Genomic DNA, 24,109 nt, shown 5'->3' with positions numbered 1-24,109 from the left:
CAGTCTCTTTCTTACTCTTTCTTGACTGCTGAATTTATCTCTGAAACTATGGGGATGCATGGCATAAGCCCCCCAAAGCTTTCACAATGTTGTGACCACCACGGACTCTGGGGGCAACTGCCTGGGTTTGAGTTCTGGATCTCCCACTTAAGAACTTTTTGTGATCTTGGGCAAGTTTCTTAAACTTTTTAAACCTTCAATAAGCATCAGATTGTTTTTTTTTACTATTACTTCCAAAGTCCGCTCTCTCATCAGAAGGCTTCAGAACTTATCTGCAATTCAAATTAGTAAACACATGGGGTAAACTAACCCTACTTTGTGCAAGATGCCTCACCATTCACTCTAGGGACAGGGGTTCTCCAGCTTCAGGATGTATCAGAATTATTTGGAATGTCTGTTTCAAATGCAGATTGCTGGGCTCTGCTTCCAGAAGCTCCAACTCTGCAGTTTTTTAAAAAGCATCATGGATGTTTCACCTGATGAGGGTTGCAGCCTGAGAAACATTTCTGTAGGGGTTTGAAAGAGACAGAATCCCTCCCTTTAAATACTTACAATTGCCAGGCCTCTGTTTCATTTCAGAACTCACTGTAGCTACTGCAATGTTGCTCCTGTTGGCTGTGCACCACGTACACCTAATATAGTCCTTTCATGTAAACTCCATTTGTCATCACTTTAAGTTCCAATATCTATGTCCTGGTGCAATGATATAACCCAACTCTTTACCTTATATTTGAGATTTGCCTAATTCTCTAAACCCCAACACCTCCAAACCCATGACTACTGAAAGTTCCTGATATTCCTGACCTCTGGACACAGAAGTCATTAACCCTGACTGCTGACCTATAAACCTGACCTCATGGCCTCATTCACAGTCTTGGTCTCAGAATAATACTTCCAACTCTGCTGCCAGCAAACATCCCAGTCTGTCTTCAGTATAGTATATATTTGCAAAAAGAGATTGTAGTGTGTCAAAACCCACATAAACTTAACTCACAAAACTTTTAATATACACAAAACAACAAGAAAAACAACAAAGTGATGATCAGGGATCAGGGGTCCTGGGATAGAACGTAAGGATGACGACAAAGGAATTTAACTGTACTACAAATGTTTCACAGAACCTCACTGAAGGGAGTAGAGGGAAAAAGGAACTGACTTAACCTTGAACTGTTTTTTCGACTCAAAACTGTAGGACTGAAGACAAAAAGAACAGTACACATAAACACTGTATGCTAGCTGATGCTGCTGTTTGTTATGGAGGTATGAGTTAATAATTCTGAAAAAAAGAGAAACAAAAAAATTCTGAGAGAGCTTTACATATATACTGAGGTCAAACAAATAAATAAATGGACGATGGATAGTGGAGACCCAGTTTCTTAATGTTGGAGAGGAAGTTACAGATAAACTAGGGACGATTGAATTTGACCATATGGTACTACTAGATTGGAGTTGAAGACATCAGTATAAACACGTCTACCTCACTATAGATATAGATGGACAGATAAAAAAAAAAAGGACAGGTAGGTGTATATATATGTCTGTCCCAACACTGTATGCTGAAAGTGCCTAGAAGCAGTGAGATTCTGGTAGCGACAAGCACACCCAGAACTCAGATCTTAGTTTCTAAACCCCATTTTCCAAAATAAGGGACAAGAGCTCTTTAGAGAAATAGCTAATTCTGGGGCTGGGGCATGGAAAATACAATTCTTTAAAGGAGAATTCAAAACAATGTATGTAGATGTGTATCCCTCCAGAAGATGGAGCTTAATTCTTTCCTCTTGAGTGTGGGTGGAGTTAGTAACTTGCTTCTAAAAAACAGTATGTAGAGGGGGAAAAAGAAAAGCACCCTGCCCAGCCAGGGGGGCTCAGCAGTTGAGCATTGACCTAGGATCCAGGACATGGTGGTTTGATTCGCAGTCAGGGCACATGCCCGGGGTTGTGGGCTCAATTCCCAGCAGGGGGTGTGCAGGAGGCAGCCGATCAATGACTATTATTGATGTTTCTACCTCACTCTCTCCTTTCCTCTTTCTGAAATAAATAAAGATATAGGGAAGGGAGGGAGGGAGGGAGGGAGGGAGGGAGGGAGGGAGGGAGGGAGGGAGGGAGGGAGGGAGGGAGGGACCTTTTTGGTAAAGAAACCAAACAAACACAGATGGGGCCAGGTGATCAAGGTCAACAACACCAGTAAGTCATGTTGATGTCATGCACTCCCTGGTATGATGTGATGAGAAGGGCACCTGACCTTTATAATCCTCTTTCCAAAAATAACAAAACCCCAATCTAACCATGACAAACCCAAATTGAGGGACATTCTATAGAATACCTAAGCAGGACTCCTCAAAACGGTTAAAGTCATATTTTTTTTTTTAATTAAAATAATAAAAACAGACTATGAAGCAACCAAGAAGATGATGACTAAATGCAATGTGGTGCCCTGGACTGGATCCTGGACAATGTTTCACATTAGTGAAATCCAAATAAAGTCTGGAGTTTACTATTTAGTTTAGTCAATAGTAATGTATCAATGTTGTTACCTAGTTTTGACAAATGGGGGTATATGGAAACTATCTGCAACTTTTTAAAATTATTCTGAAATAAAATGTTTATTTTGAAAAAAGGAGAGCATACACACAAAATGAAGTGAAAGAGACTGTAAAAGGAAGTAAGTGACACTGTACTTAGAAAAATACACACACAAAAATAAATCTTAACTCTGTTATTTGGTATAAAGAACTTGACTTGTATGTAACTAAGGCACTAGTTAGACAACATCATTCTAGCAACTTTCCCTCTCAGAGTTCAGAAAGACAATGAAACACACACACACACACACAGCCGAAGTCTTTCCTCAATACCACCTTAAAAATGAAAAGATTAAATGGGCTCAGGTTGGCAAATAAAAGGAAGAAGGAATCAAGAAGCACATTTATTAGTTAGTTATACAGTCTTAGACAAGTCACTTCATGTCTCTAGTCCTCAGTTTCCTGATCTGTAACAGAAGAAGGTTTAAAAAGAAGTTTCAGGATCCTTTCAGGTCAAAGATACAATCATCTACAAAGGTGATTCCCAACCTCCTTGAAACCAAATTCTTCTACATTTCCTCCAACCCTCCAATAGCTCCTTCTCAATCTCTTCTGTCTGCATCTTTACCCAACCCCTCAGGACGCTGACCCAGGCCTTGAGAAATCCACATAATCTCCCTAAGAAATAATATTCATTCCATGGTTTCCAGTCCCATGTACAGGCTATTTCCAAATCTATACCTTTGTCCTGAGCTCAAAGACCAACTGCATACTGGTCATCCCACTTGGAGACACGAAAAAAAATTAAATTCACCCCGCCCCCAAATGTATCCCAGTCCTTAGGTTCCCATCTGTGGTAGGAGAAATAATGCCCCCCGCAAAGATGTCCATATACTAATCCCAGAACCTGTGAGTATGCTACCCTACAGAGGGAATTAAGGTTGCAGGTGGAAATAAGGTTGCTAATCAGATGGCCCTGAGATGGGGAGATGAATTATCCTGGATTATCTGGGTGCAGCTGTAATAATCAATTACAAGGGTCCACGTTAGTGAAAGAAAAGCAGGAGAGCCACTGTCAGAGTGACCAGGATAATAATGTCTCAACTAGCCATTGCCAGCTTTGGAAAAGGCAAGGAAAAGGCTCTCCCCTAGAGTCTCGGGAAAGAAACACGGCCCTACGGACACCTTGATTTGATCTCAGTGCGACCTATTTCAGATTTCTAACCTCAAGCTCCATAAGAGAATAAACCTGTGTTGTTTTAAGCCATTAACTTTGTGCTAATTACCGTGGGAATAGCACAGTAACACACCATGTTAGAATATGGGACCATAACGCGGATGATCAAATTGGAAATCTGAGTTATCACTGTTGATGTCTGCCTTTCCCTAATTTGCACATTTAATAAATCATCAAGTTTCATCAATTATTCCTCCTTTGTCTCTTAGGAATCTGTCTACTTCTCGCCAACCCCATACCACCTTCTGAGTCCAAGTCACTATTATCTAATACTTGGGGATTATTGCAACAGCCTCCTAACTGGTTGGCCTACCTCCAGGGTCACTCCTGCAAAACCATTTCCCACATTATAGCCAGAGAATTAAAGCAAAATACAAATTATTCTTATTCCTCTTTTAAACACTTTTAATAGCTTCTCACTGCCCTAAAGATAAAGTCCAAACTCTTTCATTTGACTTACAAGAGGCTCCCACCCCTATTCTGGCCCTTTCTAGTTCTCTCCTGCCTCTACTCAGGGCTCAATGGCCATGTCTATTTTAGTCACTGCTTTAGTTCCAAAATCTACCACAGTTAGTAAATGGTTTCTGAACATGTACACCATCAGTTCTTTCGGTTATTACATGAATGTTACCCTCTTGTTGAGAAGTGGAGCTTATTTTCTTTACCCACAAATCGAGGCAGGTCTTGTGACTGCTTTGAATAACTGGACACAGTGAAAGTGATGTTCTGTAACTTCTGAGTCCAGGTCTTAACAGGTCTGGCAGCTTCTGCTTCCTTCCTCTTGGAATAGCTACCATGCTGGGAGAAACCCAAACCGCATAGAGAGGCCATATGAAAGGGAATGCTAAGGCTCTGGTAAATAATTCCAGCTACACCCAGTCAACAGTCAGCACCCACTGCCAGCCATGCAAGGGAATCATCTTATAAGTTCTCACCCAGTCAAGCCCCGAGATGGCTGTCATCTTAACTGACATCATGTAGAGTTAAAGAACCTCCCAGCCCAGGTCAGTCAATGCAGTGAGTCATGAGACATTAGGACAAAAATAAAGTCTGTGGTTTTAAAATATTAAGTTTTAAGGTAGTTTGTTTCATAGCTATATGGACACATACCAATGTGGGTTCCAGCCCCACTCCTGGTACCAATTTCACCTACTGCTATTGCAATAGCTAAGTTGGGGTAAAAAATTATCCTAATAAGCTCCATTTCTTGGTGAGGAGAGACTGCAAGCCCAGGGAAGGGAAGATTTGCTGGGGCCCATTGCTGGAGAGTAGTTACTACGGCACATGAGAAATACTCAATACCTCTAATAAATATGACTACCTGTCCTATTTTTAAACCTCACTTCTTTTCCAGATCTAGATTTAAAATGTGTTCTTAATGAAAATGAGAAGTTAAATCAGTCACCTATTAAACTCTAACAAATAAAATAATACTTTGGCAAGTACACTTTCCCCTTCAGAGAAATCTATTCCCATGGTCCTCAACCAAGGCCAACCAAAACCATTAAATAAAGAACAAAAAGATATTAAAACCCCTGGTCACATGGCAGTTATCTGCGCTACTCAGGCTATAACTATATAAAATGTGAGGGGCAGATTATGCAAAAGATTTTGCTTATATTTTGAGAGGTTCCCCCATTGGTGATATGGCCCAAAGTGATATGAGAAGCAAAAACGGTATTATTGGGGTGAAATATTGTTATAGAAATAGATTTGTGTGTGTATTAGAGTCAGGAATATAAGTTTGATGTGTGTGTTAGATTTGAAATAAGTAACTTCATCTTGTGTGACCGAGTGTAATTGTGAGGCCTGCGTGCCACGATAAGATTAACACTTTGTAGCCCTGGCTTCCAAGCAGGCCCGCGCTCTGTAGGACCCTGATAAGACACACTGAAGACGCACCACACCTTCAACCCAGCTGTTAAAAGCAGGGGCTTTTCGGCCACATCTTTGGATGCTTGTCTGCCCTCCACAGACTTCATCCCCAGCTCCGGGAAAGCTGACCCTGCCTTGCTCTGCCCTGCACCTCTCTAGGAGAGCTTCCAGAGGGCTGCAGTGACCGACGCCGTAGCGGCCGCACCCCCAGACCTTGTGTGTGTCTTTCAGCCGATCCTCCGGGTGGCCTGCTGGTGCCAAGAACCATTGGGAACTGGTAAATAAACCCTGTGTGATTTGCTTCATGTTTGTCTCTGTCTCCCTTCTTGAAACTTGAATTATTGGCTCGGTCTTATTAAATTAAAGTGTCTCTCGACCCTCACGGTGGTATAGCCACGTATTGGGAGTTAGACCACCTGCGTTTACGTCTCCAGAGAAACTGGGACAAATATGCAAATATTTATTAAATACAAGAATGAAAAATAAATGACTGGAACATATAATCAGTTAACCAAAAAATAAAAGAGGAAAGGAAAGAAGCTGTCTCACAGCTGAGCATCCGAAACCTGGCATGGTCATCTCTGACATCCATCTACGTCTAATGTTTCTGAATATTACAGGGATTTTGTATATGAATTTATTAGGATTCATTAGAGCAACACTGTTTGTTTTTGCTTCCAAATTATTAAGTACCTAAATGCAGGTGCATGGTGCACTCTGAAAATTATAAAATGAGAAACAAGTTGCAGATAATGACACTATCCCATTTCAATATTATTAAGTTCCAGCCAAGATCCAAATGAACTCATAAACTCAGCATTGAGAAAACAAAGATAAGGCAGATACAGGGCAATTCCTTCAAATTCAACAAACTCCAAAACTACCTAAGAACTCTGGAAGGTTTCATTTCAAGAGAATAGAGCACTCACAAAAACTACATCTTCTGTATAACACATTACATAACCTTTCTTTGTTAACTGGTTTAAATGTCTATTTTAGTCTGTCCCACAGGAGTGATGATCCTTTTTGCTTGACATTAAATCCCATACTAATTTTTCTGAAACCAGAACACATTTCTATGTTTAAACCTTATCATAAATATCTTTTTTTCCCCCCTATTAAGAAGATAATGCCCATCCTCCATCCGCCCATACAAACATACTTGACAGTCAACACACATCTCGGTGCCATTCTCCATCCCAACATAAAGGTCTATACTTTAAGTTGTTTTCCCACCAATTTATATAAGTAAAGCAAGTGTTTTCAGTCTGACCAGTCAACGAGAAGTAAATACTGCATATCAAAGCATAAGTGCTTCAAACTAGGAACAACCATGACAAAGAGATATTGTCCACATTTTACATTCAAGAAAAAGGAACCACAAAGAAGTGAAGTTAATTGGTTCAAACTCGCACAGCTAGGAGGTAGTAGAACTTGTCTGTTAACTCATGGCTATCTGTACAATATTAAATTGGTACAGTATTAATTCTGTGCAATACTAATTTTGAGCCAAGAACTCCAAGGGATCCATCTCTCTCACCTGCAAAGGGCCCAAATAATTATTAACAAAAACAAAATAATGTTAGTGCAATGTGCCAAGCACAGTGGGGAGCATTTTATATACATTATTTAATTCTCATATCAACCCTAAATAAAGTGGGAATAAGGGAGGTGTTTGTGAGCACACAGTTAAATAGTCATTAGGTATTAGTTGCTATCTTACAATACTACCCCTATTTTACAGATGAAAAGAACAAGCCTACTTAAAGCCACAATGCTATTAACTGGCAGAGCTGAGTTTGAGCCCAGGTTACTTGATTCAGGAACTTCTTAAAGTTCTAAGTAATTCTGCTTAGCCAACCAAGTACTGTGCTGCCCTATTCGGCAAAAAGGGAGAGGAGAAAAGAACCCAGCAGCAACCATGACCTTCCTACATTAAGAGACATATTACATCTTCCTGATGTAAGTGCTGAAGCTGTAACACATCGTGGCAAAAATCTGAGAAAGGCCCAAACTGCAGTTAATCTTCAATCTGAACTACTTGCAGTTCTCTGAATCTGCCAGGTGTTGAGAAACAATTCTTAATAGGTCTCACACATCTCTGCACATTTTGCAAGCAGGGGCATGAAGGGCCCTTTTGTTGCAGACTATCTTTTCAAGGACTTTGTATAATGAACAAAGCTTTGGAAGACTGTTACAGTGTCCGCCCCCACCCCTCAAAGCAGAAGGCAGTACGTAAAGATGATGTCTTCCTCCAGGGCAAAAGTAGGGCAGGTTTACTGTACATTACAGAAATCTGGTTCCTTAAGCTTAAGGTTCCTCGGCTGTGACACAAACCCACTGTGAATCTCTCTGGGCCTTTCTGTATCACTCCCATAAGGACTTGGGGTGGGCGCAGAAAGGCAAACCTATGGGAACATGATACCCACACTGTTTGATGTGCAACAAGTAATAAAGACTTTCGTCTCTGATCCAGAAGTCTCCTGTCTTCTGCCAGCACCCATGAACAAAGCTTTGGAAAACTGTTACAGTGGCTAAACTGGTAGCTAATGTGTAGAGTAAAACCTTAGACTCTTCACAGAACCTGACACCTCCGCCTTCAAACCTTTTCTCACCTTTGCTTCCCTCAGAAGTAACCTCTCCCAGGGAATACCTACCCATCTCTTGGTCATCACCTCCTGTATGTAATTTCTCCTAAAGGCCCTTAGCTAGAAGTGCTTATGAACCCCAGTTGTTTCCTGAACACAGATTTCTATCACATACCTTTAAGGCTTTTTTATTCCACTTGCTTATTTGTGTGCTGTGCAACTTAATCAATTTATTGCCTCTGGCTGAAATTTATCTTTTAATACACACTCTGGGGTAATGAATGGAATTGCTTTAAGCATCTCCTCTTACAGTGAGCATGTTAAGCTTTCTCAATAGAGGGTGCTGGAAGGACACTGCCGGAGGGAGTTCTGCAGCTAACTTTATACAGGACTTAATGATGAAAGACTGGATGCTTTTGCCCTGAGATCAGGAACAAGATAAGAATGTCAGTTCTCACCACTTCTATTCAACATTGTACTCCAGGTTCTAGTCAGGGCAATTAGGCAAGAAAAATAAACAAAAAACAACCAGATTGGAAAGGAAAAAATAAAACTATCTCTATTCGTAGATGACATGCTCGTGTATATAGAATACTCTACGGAATACTATACACACACACACACACATATATCCCAAGATATATAAATATATATAGAGAGAGATATATGTAAAATAAGCAAGTTCAGCAAAGTTGCAGGCTATAAGGTCAACATAAAAATCAATTATATTTTTATACACTTGCAATGAATAATCTGAAAATGAAATTAAGAAAACAATCCCACATATAACAACATCAAAAAGTAAAATGTTTTGGAATAAAGTAACAATAAACGTATAAAACTGATATTCTGAAAACATCACTGAAAGAAATTTTAGAAGATCTAAGTAAATGTAAAAATAACCCTACATGGAAATGGAAGCCTTAGTATTGTTAAGATGGTTAATACTCTCCAAATTAATCTACAAGATTCATGAAAATCCCATCAGAATCCCAGTTGGCTTCTTAGTAGAAATGGATAACTCATTCTAAAATTCACAGAGAATTACAAGGGACACCGAACAACCAAAACAACCTTGAAAAAGAACAACAAAATTGGAGGACCATACTTCCCAATTTCAAAATTTGCTTCAAAACAACAGCAACAAGACAGTGTGGTACAGGCACAAGGACAGGCATACAAAACTCCATCAGTGAAATAGAATTGAGAGTCCAAAAATAAACATGTGTGGCCAACTTACTTTCAACAAAGTACCAAGACTCGGTCATTCAGTGGGGAAAGAATAGTGCTAGGACAACTGGATAGCCACATGCAAAGGAGTGAAATTTGGCCCTAAATTCAAACATACACAAAAATTACCTCAAAATAGATCTAAATGTAAGAGTTATAACTCTAAACACTTAGAAAAAATAGGATTAACTTTTCATAACCTTAGATTTGGCAGTGGATTCTTAGAAATGATACCAAAAGCACAAACAACAAAAGAAAAATAGATAATTGGACTTCATCAAAATTAAAAATTTCCATGCTCAAACAACACTATCAAGAAAATAAAAAGACAATGCACGAAACAGGAAAAAGTATTCACAAATCATACATTTGATAATAGTCTTGTATCTTGAATATGTATCTGTTATAAGGACATTTCTGTTACTGTCTCTATAATCCCTTTCCAGGTATCACTTTATATTTTGATGTTATAAAATTTAACCCATCCTCAGCTTTATACATATGAAGAGAGCCTATCACAGAATGACTGTTACCTAGACCAGGAGTCAGCAAAGTGCAGCCCACTACTGGTCAAATCAGACCCATTCGTTCATGTATTGTTTATGGCAGTGTTGGAGTTGTGACAGAGACAGAACTTGGTTTGGTAACAGGATATTAACTGGCCTTTTCAAACTCATATCTAGTGGTGGGAGTAGAGACTTACAAACAATTAAATGCAAAGAAGTGCTCTATTATTTTGATGAATGAATGCAGAGCCAGCACAGAGGAACTAAAGAGAGCCATTTGGTCTGGGTGGAAGAAAAAAGTCTGTAGAAAGACATAATACTTAAGCTTCGCCTGGAAAGATGAGTAAGTGCCCTCTCCAAGAGGTTGTAGGGAGAAGTCATGTGAGCAGAGGCAAGGAGGCTTCACAGAGCACACGGCGGAACTCGACCCAGTCTAATGAGTACACAGAGCGGAAGAAGGAATGTAGCAGGTGACATCATGAACATTCTTGTAAACTCTGCTCAATGGTTTAAAATGGGTATAGAAATTAATAGCTACTATTCTTCAGAAAGTAAATGCCAGATGCTTTGGTCATGGCCAGAGACATGATCAAACAAGGATGATCTATGTATATAGTAGAAACAACTCAAGGTAACCAAGATTTTTAAATAAAGTCCTTCCAAGTTGGTCTTTTGTTTTAAGCCCAGCAAGGGAACCTTATAAGTCAATAATGAGTATTAGCATAGGATGGGCTCTCCTTTTTTTTTTCCTGAGGAACTCTCATCTTCAGGTACAATGATAATAGAGCTCGGCAAAAGGGCTGTCTCTACGACAAGCACAGATGTAGTCAAAACCGGGTGGGTAAGAGGTGATCTCAGAGCTTACTGCAAACAAGAAGGGAAAAGTCACACTTATAAGGACATAGGTTGAGAAAGGCTCAGTGTACCCATATGTAAAACAGCAATTAATTATGTTACTTACCTACCCTTACAGCATTGTTGTAGGGTTAAATGAATTAATACCCATGAGGTATTTAGAACATGGCAGGTAAACACACAAAAAGCACTGTATGTTTGCCATTGTTAGGTTGCCTAGTAAACATGTCTACAAAAGATGTGTGCCAGCCGGATAGAAAGTCTGGCTATTAGGTCATAATGTAAAAAGTCATGAATGAGATAGACCCATAATCTCTTCATTTGAAACATATCCTTTACTACAATGTAGCTCTCCTTATATTTGAATATATTTATCTTATCAGCTAACTAAACTATTAGCTTTTTGAGGGCATGGACCAGTAAATATTAGTGATTGATCAATATAAAGTATTAGCAATTACCTAAGAATAGTGAAAACCAAACAAACTCAAATAAATGTTTTGAACCAGTAGTGTATAGAAGAGAGAAAATTACCTTGCCCAAGCACTGCCCCAAAGAAAACGAAGCCTAAACCTTTGCCTTGGAGTAAAAGCTACCACTGCTGCCACCACCAGTTTAGAGAGAGTAACTAAATTTTACACATACCCTCTTCTCCTCTCTGTCTACTGAGTATTGCCTTTAACTTCTCACTGTGTATAACTTTTCCAGTTAACATTTCCTTCTCCGTCACTTACTCAGCTAGCTTCTTCTGGATCTGACACTACGACAGTAGTAATAAAGACAAAACCATAAAAGGGTCTTCTAGGTTCTCTTGCAATAAATTTAAGAAATAGAATGAAACAGTCATGAAATTATTTTTAATCAACCATCATTATGGCAGACGGTGCTGTAAGGAAGGGGAAGGGTAGACCTAAAGGTAAATGAAGTTTCCTCTCATTTGAGCAGAAGTGCCTGATTCTACAAGGAATTCAAAGAAATACATGCGAGGAACATGCCTCTTGCAACTTGGTCACATGCAAAAATGAAGCAAGAAGCACATCGGTTTGGAGCTTGCCCCAAGTGCCTCTAAAGCTTCTCCAAACTGGGTTCATAACTCCCACCCACCAAGAAAGCAGTGCCTGAAGCAGCGCCCAGGGACAGCAAATTAGAACATTTCCAAGGTCAACTGCTGACAGACCTAATTGTTTACTGCAACTAGAGTATATCTGGCTGCTGAAGAGGCTGAACCTCTCTGGCTTGCCCAATACCATAAGAAACTAATTTACCACATCAGCTACAAAATATGAAGTTCTGTAGGTGTGGATTCAAACAGCCTATGACATTTCAAACAGAAGCAAATATTCATAAGATCCCCAGGAATAAGTAATTTTAAGCTGGTTAAACAATTTTGGGAAAAACCTAAAATAGCAAGCACACCAGTGGCAGAGAAGTGACAAGTGCAAAAAAAACCAATAGTATTATCTTGTTTTAACAACTGGTTTGATCTGAATACTCACCCAAACTGCTAAAAAGCTGCAAAACTAACTGATTTAACTACCCTTATAATTTCTCATTCTCCTATGACAGTCACTGGAAAATGAAATATCCTCTGTTCTTGCTGCTGTAACAACAGCCATTTGCCACATGTGGCAGTCATATGAAATGTAGCTGGTCCAGATGCAGATGAACTGTAAGATGTTGAACTTAGTGCAAAACAAAAAGTAAAAATAGCTCATTAGTAATTTTTATATTGATTACATGTTGAAAAATACTTTAATTTTGTCTCCTTCTTCTCACCCTTTGTAATAAGGCTAATAGAAAATTTTAAATTACACACCTGGCTCACACCATATGATTATTGGGCAGTGCTGCTCTATACAAATAATACTTCAGAACAAAAATATATAATTTCAGGTCTAAGTACAGAAGAGGGAGAAATAGGTCTGGATAATAAAATAATCTCTCCATAATAATCACATTGGTTTCAACTTCTGATCACCAATCTAATAAAAGCTCCTTTCTGCTTAACAAGACAAAATTTTAGTCTTTTAAAAAGGAACCTGATGTTTCAAAGATGATCCCTGAGTCTGCTCTATATTTGCCATGAGTTGACATCTTTGCCTAGCATTAGCCTAGTCTTAAGTCTTTCCAGTGACCAAAGATATATGATAACGTGCTTGTCTAATTTTAAAATCTGACTGAGGGACTCTAATTCAGTATTTTCTGCAGCAGTCATTTTCATGCTCTATTAGGTCACTGAAACCTAACCCATTCCTCTACTCCAAAGATTAAATAAAAAAGTAGAATCACACAAAGATTATTCTCGGGAATTAGAAAAACCCAGGCAGTATTCAGATACTATTCATCTCCTGTTTTAAAACCTAAAATATGACTCAGTTACTATTTCAAAAAGTGACACCCCAATGTGAATGGGAGAGCTTAGCTAACAGGAAAGCAGAGGAAGCAATTATTTGCACACATTCCATCATGTGGACAGGTCATGCCAACTTTCAGGTTGGGACAGTCAGTGGAAGAAAGACAAGCTGGGGGTGTTGGAATGGTTGGAAATTTATGGAAAGAGACTGCATGGAAGCATAAGGTGAGATGAGGTGAGGTGAGGTGAGGTGAGGTAAACAGCAACCCAAACTTTCCTCTCTAGAGCTCTTATAAAGAAAACTACTCAACTTTCTGACTAAAGAAGCCAATAGGAAAGGAAACTCATCTCAGAACTGTCCCAGGCACCACTGGCCCACTGGTAGAAGGGCAAAATGACATGATATTTATGTGAACAGTAGGTGTAAATCTTTTTAAAGTGGTTTTGAAATGTAATCAACAACAAAATCAGGATCTAATAACTTAGAATAATAAATATGAGATGTATAGTCCCATTTTTTGACAAGGCCTATATCTCTCTCTGGTAAAGGCAACTGATAAGTGAAAATAAAGCAGTGGAAAGAAGAGGTATAGTCCACATTTTTGCCATTTTTATTTTTAAGCTATATGGGATAATTCAGGCCCCAAGTTACTAAATTCCAATAGTTTAGTGATTATACTTCTGACACATCCTGAACCCTGCAATCAACAAACCGTCAAGAGGGCTGACGACAACCTCATAAAAAGTGTTCTAGTGCCACCTAGTGGCGTATGTTTCCTGTCACAGTGGAAACAATAAATGATTAGACCAGGGTTCTCTAGTGTGGTCCCTGGACCAGCAACAGCATCAGTATCACCTGGGGATTTGTTAGACATGAAATTCTTGAGCTCATCCAAGACCTACTGAAATTCTAGTGGTCGGGCCAGTGTTTTAACAAGCCCTATAAGAGATTCTAATGCACCACTGAGTTAATCAGTCCTTACAAAAATATTAAGTGCACAGTCTTATAATAAAATCAGGTCATAAATTAACAAAAGTGCCCAATTTCTAATTTTGGAAAGCAACTTTCCCCCCTACATTCTGGGCCCAAATATCTGTACTTAGGGAATAGTCTTAAAAGCCACTTATTAATACATTTATATACCTTCAACACCGATGAACAGCAAGAGTCCCAGCCTCTGAAATATGAGATGAGTTCCCTAAGGTCTTTGTCCTGAGCAAACCCAGTTCAAAGGGAAGACCAGACACACTGACAAAACAAAATAAGATATAAGTGCAAAAAGCCCCATGAAACAAAGAAAAGGCCTAACTGGCATCAGGATATCAGGAATGGCATGTTGCTGTATCTTAAGAGGGAGGGGAACTCACCTGAAAACACAGGAAAAGCTAAGGAGGTAGAATTATTGGTGATTTTTTATACTAAGAGTCATCTTACCCTAATGATAACAGACACCACCAAACAGTGCACTGTATGTGCAACCATATTATGAAGGAATCAAGAGAAAAGCAGGTCTGATGAAGCCTTGCAAAATTGTTTCTTTTCTATTTAGGTCTTAGAGGAGAACTGCCTAGAAGTGTCAGAGGTACAAGCGGTAGAGGAGAAATAGTAGGGTAGTCACTGGAAAACACAGTGACATCAGCAAAATAACTGAGTTTTCCTAGAGAGCTGGATTTTTGATATTCTATAGGCAATGCCTCTATACTTTTAGCACTACAAGTACCATAATTATGTAGTTTCAATTGCCTTAATTTATTTACATTACAATAATATTTTGCTTTTATGATTGGTTCCAGTTATAAAAGCTATACAAGAAATGTGAACATTAGCTCCTTATGGTTATTGTTATTGTTAGTGTCACTGTTATCACCACCACCACTATAATCACCGACTTCTAATCCTGCTTCTAGTCAATAACATAATGATGGAATAAAGAACAGGAGCAAAGCCGAAAAAGAAACCTTCCCCATTAACTATAGCCCTGGCTACGAGAAACAACATTCAAGATAGAGAAATATATTACAACGTAATGAAAATCCAGAATGTGGCTCTTCCTAAGAAAATAAGCCTTAAATCAGTCACGCTGGTAATATGCTGGCCTGTCAAATCATTAAGCAATTTTCAAAACAATTTCAACATAAAAGGTTTAGGTGAGATGATTACTCCTTTTTCATAAAATAAGGTGATGGGTGATATGGGTAATCATAATTTTATGTCAGGAGTAAAACTAGAATATTATCCACTAACCACCCAGAATCAGAACTATTCACCCAACTAAGGGCCTAACATTTGCAAATCTGAAAGTTCAGTTATTCATGAGGGCCACAAATGTAATTTTCAACTTGATGGCTGTTCTTTATTCATCATTAACTCTGAAGTAACTACCACAAAGTGAAAACTGTTTCTTGCCTGGGTGGAGACTAAAATGAGCACAAAGGAATCAGGTTTAAAAAGTGATGGTTCTGAGCCAGAATACAAATTCTGGATATGAAAGAACAGACTAGCATTCCAATCAATTCACTGTATCATTTCCATCCAACAGAACTGCAATTGGTGGGATGAAAGAGAAAACCTATCAGTCATTATTTTCTTCCTGCCAATCAGAAACAGAGTAGGGTGAGTACAGTGGTCCCTAAAGGTCCTGACTTCTTCCCTCCATGACCAGATTCAACTCTGCCTCTAATTTATATGCATATATGCATAACCCGTGGACACAGACAACAGCATGGGAAAGTCCTGGGAGGAGGTGGGGGGGGCAATGGGGAAAAAAGGGGGATATCTGTAATATTTTCCATAAAAATAAAAATAAAAAAACAGAAGAGGCTCCCCTGGCCAGTGTGGCTCAGTTGGCTGGGCATCATCCCCTGCATCAAAAGGTTGTGGTTGGATTACCAGTCAGGGCACAAGCCCAGGTTGTGGGCTGGATCCTTGGTAGGGGGTGTACAGGAGGCAACTGATTGATGTTTGGCTCTCACATGGATGTTTGTCTCTTTCTCCCTCTCTCTTCCTCTCTCTCTAAAAATCAGTAACAAATCTCTAAAACATAACACACACACACACAAACAGAAGAGGCTGAAGCTAAGAGAGGGCACTCTTTGGATTCAGAGGGCAAGAATGTCCAAGGGAAGTTGAGAACTTCACTAGCAGAAAAGACAGAAGCTGATAGCCTGCTTCTGAAAAACATGCAACTTCATTTTGGTGTTCAGGAAAGAAAAGAAGAGAAAAGGAAACCCGGGGAGGGGAGAAGAGGGGACAGAACGGAAAAGAAAAATCAGACGTTACCTTCAACAAAATAACTAAAACTTTCTGAGCTAAATGTTACTTCAATGTTATCTGACTGCTGCAAATGCCACTAGATGAACACAAACAATTTTCAATAAAGTGTAAGAGTGAGGGGCAGAAACTATGGAGTCACACCATTTATGTTCAACTCTTCCCCTTATTAACTCTGGGACCTTAGGAAGTACTCAATTTCACCAAGCCTCAGTTTGCTCATGTATGCAGTGGGGATAACCAACACAGGATTCCTGTTAGGACCAAATGAGATACCATATGTAAAAAGGCACAGTGCCTACACACAGTGGAAGTGATGAACAAATTCAGCTATGGTTAACTTTACCATTATGACCACCATCATCATCACCATACCTTGGCACAGTTCAGCAAACATCTGATTACCTGTCTGGCCATAATACCTTTTTGCCCTGTGGCTCCACAAAGCCATAGAAAAGCAATATAGAGAGAAAAAATGGAGAAGCCTCCAAGAAGGCTCGTTATCTACTGGACCCTTGAGCAATTTAAGATGTATCCTCTTCTCACAAATATTTAGCAAGACTCTGATAAAAAATTTCAATCCTCATGCATAACAGCTTCCACAGAAGAGCATTAAGTGAACCTCTGAAGTCCATCCATGGACAGGCCCTGGCAGAGAGGCACAAAAAGAAAGGACACAACCCTGAGGGACATTAACATTTTAGGGAAGGGCCATTCCTCAAATTCGTGTAACTAAACTCAAAAGATTACAAAAATTCAATTGCTTAAGGATGATGTTAATAACAATTCTGGTAAATTAGGTCAGTACATTCTGTTTAAGAAAGCAGAAAAGAGCTCACTCTCCCTCCAGGGAGCACGCCCATGCCTTTCCCTTCCTCCTCTCCTTCCTCCACAGGCGTACATCTCCTAAACTCTAAGGGAGGCCAGGAGACTTGCAACCAGGGAGCAATGGGCAGTAGCAGCTCGTCTGGGGCTCAACCTCTGACTGTCTCCAGGGCCCCTTTCCTTTTACTCTCCAGTGAGCTGAGAGCAGCCCCACTTTGGCTCACTTCTTTCCCATAACATTTCTAGGGAGAAAAGCAGCCCCATCTAGTCTCTCTACTCTTGCTTCTTGTACCCTAGGCCCTTCCCTGTTTCACTGTCCCCAGGTTTAATAAATGCACAATTAATTTTTTTTTAAAGAAGTACATAATAAATTTAAAACTCTGAAAATAAGCTTCAGTTATCTGAAAAATCTCCTAATGTAACAAATTTCATTTCTCAATTAATTCCAATAAAGAAGCGATTACTAGCCTAGCCAGTCTGGCTCAACGTCAGCCTGCAGACTGAAGGGTCCTAGGTTCAATTCTGGCCAAGGGCACATGCCTTGGTTGTAGGCTCTATCCCTAGTCCCAGGGGGAGGCACAAGCAAGAGGAAACCAATCAACATGTCTCTCTCACATAGATGTTTCCTTCCCTTCCCTCCCCTCCCCCCCTCCCCTCCTTCCCCCTCCTTCCCTCTCTCTCTGAAAAGCAATGGAAAAAATATCCCCAGGTGAGGATTAAAAAAAAAAAGGAAGGTATTACTAGAAAATCAACAATTTTAAAGAAAGACTAATAGGCATGGTGGCTATAAGAGTCCAATTGCCTAGATATCATATGTGGTAACAAAACACAGGAGAAGGACCATTTCAAATAAGCTAGAAAAATGGATAGGAACAATCACCTGGTATAGGAATATGCAACCAACAGGACACAAAACAGAACCCATCCACACTCCTCAAGTTCCTGGGAGCAACAATCCCCTTCACCAATAATTCAATATTATGATGGCAAGAGAACTGCAGTGCAAAGTGAGAAAATGATACCTGAGTGATCCCTGCCACCTATTTTCGCAAAGCTCATTCCTTCTACTTTGAGATGAAATTGGACAACTCAACAGGTCAAGTGTGCCTAACCTTATAAGGTTAAAAGGAAAAGGGAATATTCTGCTTTGAAGACAGTTCATGAACTTTCCCTTCTATTCTTCTGCAATTTAATTTCTCCTGATCCATTCACTGCTGTCCAACAAAAAGTCAACGCAAATACAAACCAAATGACTACACATTTACTGAGCACTTAAGCATCAAGTACTGCTCTACATAATTTGTATTATCTCATTTCATACCCACAGCAATGCCTTTTACAAATGAGAAATCTAAGACAAACAGAGGTTATAGAACTTGCCCACGGTCCCAAGAACAGTAAGTGTGGAGCTGGCATGAGAACCAGGCATTCTGTATGCACAGCCCAGCACTGTCTGCCTACATGACAGTGTGGATACAAGATACAAAGCACACAAATCAGGTCCTCTTCATCTCAACTGTAATCTCTCAGTTAAACTTATTTTTCTTTTTCCTCAGAATTGCCATGAGGGTCATCTTTCTAAAACTGGATTTTACTACATTCCTCCTCTATTGATACAGTCCTAACTCCCTGGCAAAGCATCACCTTTTAGGCACTCAATGGTCACTTAATGACTGAACACATACGCATCTTTCTTCTCAGGCAGACTGTAAACAACTTGAAAAAAACCTTTATTAATCTCTGTAGTTTTGGCTAACATGTTTGATGAATACTGATTTAGCTAAGCTGAATCCTAAAGCCTTAAACAGACTTCCAAACTCCTTTACTTTGTTCCCTCTCCACACCACAGGCTCTTTTTCTAAGTTCTGACCTTAACTGTAGGAATTGCTGGTTATCATTTGTGATAGCTACTGAAGAAACACTACGCTAAGAGCATATATTATCTTATTTAATCCCAACAATCTTATGAAATCGGGATTTTTATCCCTATCTCACAGATAAGGAATTCCAAGTTCAGAGAGATCACCTAACCTTTGAGCAAGCTACAGAACTAAGGCTGGATGACTCTAAGTCCTTGCACTGAGTGGTAATATTGGCTCCGTTTCCTACAAATCTTTCATCTACTGTTACCAGCTGAATTATCTTCAAATGTCCTTAAATACTAGGGGTTTTTCTACTCTCTGGGTCCTTGGACAACACATCAGTCTGGTGTCACATTAAACCTACTCTTCTAATAAGCTCTTGCTCAATTACTCCAGTGGGGGGGTCATCATAGGCATTCTCTCCATAGGGAATTTCTCATGTCATCTACTGCCTGCTCATAGCAGTCCAATTCACTTTTGTAACCAGTGGTTCTCAAACTGTGGTCCCTGAGAACCTTTCATGAGGTCCACAGAGTCAAAACTATTTTCATAATAACTGTAAGAGCTGCAACAGAAACCACACAGCCCACAAAGCTGAAAATATTGGCTATCTAATCCCTTACAGAAAAACTTTGCTGACTCCTACTTTAGAGCATGAACCTTTCATAAAACAATGCTTACAGTTCTTTTTAAATTACATAGAGTATGTTGTATTTTGCACCAAAATATACTTTTTAAAAACAAGGAACTTTGTAGTAAAAATACTCAGAAGCCTTCAAAGCAAATCCTGAAAATAAACAGATACTATCCAACAGGCAGTTTAGTTCCAGCTCTTCCCTCCTGTGATTTAAGATTTTATTATGACTTTTATCCAGAGCTACCTACCAAAGCCAAATATCCAAAAATAGACTACAAATCAGGCTGGGCAGAGTTAAGACCTTTAGAGGCCACCCACTAAAGATGATGAGTGATTTCTGCAGCCAGCCATGAATGAGTAACTAGTATGGAACTAGCCCTGCAGCCATGAACAACTAAAAAGCTGGACAAAATATATAAAACAAATGCTTTCAGGCAGTGGGACAACAGGTGAAGCAGAACTATGATTCCTGCAAAACAAGTGAGATAAGTCCTGTGAGTGCCCTCCTCTCTACATCAGGGAGGAAGAAGCCAAGGAGAGCAAAGAAGTCTTGAAGGACTGAGGAGCCAGAGACTGGTGGGTGTTCAGGAAGGCTAAGGCAGCAGTTGCAAGACAGAGCCCTGGAAGGTAGATATGCAGAGAAAGGCACTAGGAATCTGCTCGGGGATCCCTTGGGCCTCAGACTAAAGCCTAAGCTGCTGAGGAACAGTGCTGGGAGCTGAAAGTGAACAATTCCCAGAATTCACACAGCACTGGAAGACATTCCTGGTCAGGGCACATGTCCAGGTTGCTGGTTCAGTCCTGGTTGGGGTGTGTACTGGAGGCAACTGATGGACGTTTCTCTCTCATATCAATGTTTCTCTTTCTCTCTCTCCTTCTCCTTTCCTCTCTCTCTAAAATCAATAAAATAAAACTAAAAATAAAAACTTTTTTTAAAAAAGACATTCAGATTCCACCCATCAGAGTAGAGCTCTCACAGAACCCTCTGCACAATCAAGAGGGACTCCAGAAAGTCCAAGCTTTGTAACAGCATAGATTAGCCCTAAAGTAAATCTACACTAGACCTACCCTAACAAAGTTAAACAACAAGCCTGGAAAGGATCAGCCCAATCCACAAATAACTGCCTAGCAAAACAAACATCAAAACTCTTTAAAGGAAGACAACAAAATAGAAATACTCAACAACATAATACATACAGTGACCATGTTAAGCAGCAGCAATAGATAGAGATGACAGAATTAGCACACAAATATATTAAAACAGCTATATAAATATGCTCCACATATTCAAGAATATAGAAAAAATGAACATAATGAGAGAAGTGCAAGATAGAAATAAGATTCCATTTAATTCTTTCTTATGTCTCTATAGCTAAAAAATCCATCCTCTGAAATTCAAAATTCACTGAATAGAGTTAATAGCACATTAGACACTGCAGAAAACAAGAGTAGTGAACTTGAAGACATATAATAGAAACTATTCAAATTAAAGTCAGAGAGAAAAAGTATTGAGGGGAAAAAAATCAACTGAGCCTCAGTGATTTATGGGGCGTAATCAAGCAATGTAATAAACATGTAATTAAGAGTCCCAGAAGGAGAGGGGGGAGGAGGGAACAGAAAAGGTATTTGAAAAAACAGTAGCAGAAATTTTCCCAAATTTGATCAGAATGTAAGCCCACAAATCCATAAAGCTCAAAGAACACCAGACAGAATAAACAAAGAAAATCATACAAAGGCATATCACAATAGAAAGTACAAAAACCAGTAATATTAAAAAGAAATTACAAAAAGATAATGTTACTCCCTTGCCTCCATATATAAGACAAAGCAACCCTAACCCAAAGAAAGCAAATAACATCTTTCTAGATATTCTGATCCAAAAATTTTGGTCAAGTCCATCAAAGCTGAACTTGTCTCCTTTGTAAAGCTTATCCAGTCTATAAGGTGATCAGCATGAACAAAATATAGTTAAATTACTGGAAAACAAATTTATCAAATGAATTTGTATACTGTAAAGCTCAAAAATGCCACATACTTTTGATTGTATGTTCCTTGAGGTCAGGAACCTTCATGTTTTAGCTCATAAATTTCTAGTGCAGTTTCTAATGGCACATAACTGTTTGAACACACATGAATGAGTCAGTCTCATTTCACCCTCAGTATATTGCTGTGTAGAACAAGATGAAAAAAACAGATGCCGAGAGGGATGAAATGACTGTCCCAAGGATACACACAAGGTGAGCAGTATCTGGCATCCCTAGAGTAATGCCTCCACACAAGCTACCTCAAAAGTAGACACAAAAGAAATACATTTTAATTATTACTTACTCTGAGTTTCCACAAGATCCAAAGCAACACTAGAAGCTGTGTCCATTCCAGTGTTGATGCAGTTTTGGAAATTTTTTAAAGAGGAGAGAGCAGATTCCACACCGCTGAAGGATATAAAACCAGTTGAACCTGAATTTGAACTGGAACGCCCAGGCATCTTGAATTATTACCTAAGTTTTCAAACACAATGAAACAAAATTTAAGAGTTTTTATAAAGAATTTATAAAATTTATAAAGAAAAATAGCTTTATCTTTTTTATCTTAAAAATCAAGACCTGAAGTACATAGGGCAAGATGCTAAAATTCAAATCATGAAACAAAGGTTCCTGTTATGTCATTTTCTAGAACTTTCTGAGGTGTTAATATTTTACACCAAAAGAGAGAGAAAATATGACTATGAATAACCAATGATGATTTTTGAATATTTGCATTTTCTGAAAGTTATTTACAATCTCACTTTATTACAAGAAACACGTTGAGACAGCTTCTACAATATAAATACAAACACATGCAATAAGATAGGAAAACATAAGTTCATAAAAATCAGAACCAAAAACCAGATTAAAGGGAAAACCAACTATATGAGAAAATTAGAATGCAATCATGTAGGCTTTAGGATTCTTTAAGATTCTACACAGTATTATATTGTAAAACAGATTTGGCTATGAGCATCTTGACAATCATACAAATGGCCGATATATGAAAACATCCTCAACTTCACTACCTATTAGAGAAATGCAAATCAAAACCACAATGAGATATCATCTCACACCTATTAGAATGGCTATTATCAACAAGACAAGAAATAGCAAGTGTCAGAGAGGTTGTGGGAAAACAGAAACACTCATTCACTGCTGGTGGGAATATAAATTGATACAGCCACTATGGAAAACAGTATGGAGGTTCCTCAAAAAATTAAGAATAGAGTCACTATATAACCCAGAAAGCATTTATTTGTAAAGACATATGTACCCCTATTGCAGCATTATTCAGTGGCCAAGACATGGAAAAACCAAAGAGTCCCTCAGTACATAACTGGATAAAGAAGATGTGGTACATATATACAATGGAATACTACCCAGCCGTAAGAAAAGATGAAATACTGCCATTTGCGACAACATGGACGAAACTTGTGAACATCATGCTAAGCGAGGTCAGACAGAAAAAGTCAAGAACCATATGATTTCATTCATATGTGGCATATAAAACTGAAAGCAACAAATGAACAAATAAGACAAACAAAAACTCAGACATAGACAACAGTATGATAGATACCAGAAGGAAATGGGGGTGGGGGGTAGAAGAGGGCAAATAAATGGTAACAGACGATGACTTGGGGTGGTGAACACACAATACAATACACAGATGATATATTATAAAAGCGTACACTTGAAACCTATATAATTTTATTAACCATGTCACACCAATAAATTTAATAATAAGTGAGTTTCAGGGTTCTCTTTCTCCATTAAAAAAAAAAAGTACATCTGTAATTCATGGGAAATAAGTCTGTCCATGGCAATCAAGGCAGCATGTATCATCATATATGAGATAATAAGAGTCATACTTGGTGTCCACCAAACCCATTTCCTCTTCAACCTGGTCATACAGTCTTCCTTACAGTTAGGTGTGGTCATATGACTGAATTCAAGGCAATGATATATGAGCCATTTGCAGGCCCAGTCCATAAAAACCACGTACTTTCTCCATTCTCCTTCACATTTTTCTAGCTTGAAACAGGAAAGCAGTGACCTCAGAAGCTATATACTGAAGATGGAGAATCACTACATGGAAGAAGCCTAGGATCCCACATCATTGTTTGGAGGAAAACTGCCCACTAATCAGGCTCAATGCATGAAAGAAACAAAAACTTCAATTGTGCAAAGCCTCTTAGATTTGGGGGTTTGCCTGTTATAACATCAACTGTTACTCAAAAAATACAACCCTGCAGGGATAAAATGATATGCTTCAAGTGTTCCTAGTCAGTGTTGATTCTTGTGTAAGTCTACATTTTCTAAAG

General features: G+C 39.0%; 1 protein-coding gene across 3 annotated transcripts in view; it reads right to left on the bottom strand.

Annotated features, from left to right (window-relative positions):
* The window catches only part of NSMCE2 (NSE2 (MMS21) homolog, SMC5-SMC6 complex SUMO ligase), a 202,961-nt gene that overhangs the window by 175,331 nt on the left and 3,521 nt on the right, over positions 1–24,109 (bottom strand). For all 3 annotated transcript variants that reach the window (XM_081117122.1, XM_081117123.1, XM_081117124.1), the window contains exon 2: positions 22,090–22,259. In XM_081117122.1, the coding sequence (XP_080973248.1) occupies positions 22,090–22,246 (157 nt within the window). In that variant the 5' untranslated portion in view covers positions 22,247–22,259. The remainder of the gene's footprint in view (positions 1–22,089; positions 22,260–24,109) is intronic.

The sequence above is a fragment of the Miniopterus schreibersii genome (genome assembly GCF_964146895.1).
Source record: "Miniopterus schreibersii genome assembly, chromosome: 17".
Taxonomy (NCBI): domain Eukaryota; kingdom Metazoa; phylum Chordata; class Mammalia; order Chiroptera; family Miniopteridae; genus Miniopterus; species Miniopterus schreibersii.
The sequence above is the reverse complement of the archived record's forward strand: the minus strand, read 5'-3'. Positions and strand labels throughout refer to the sequence as shown.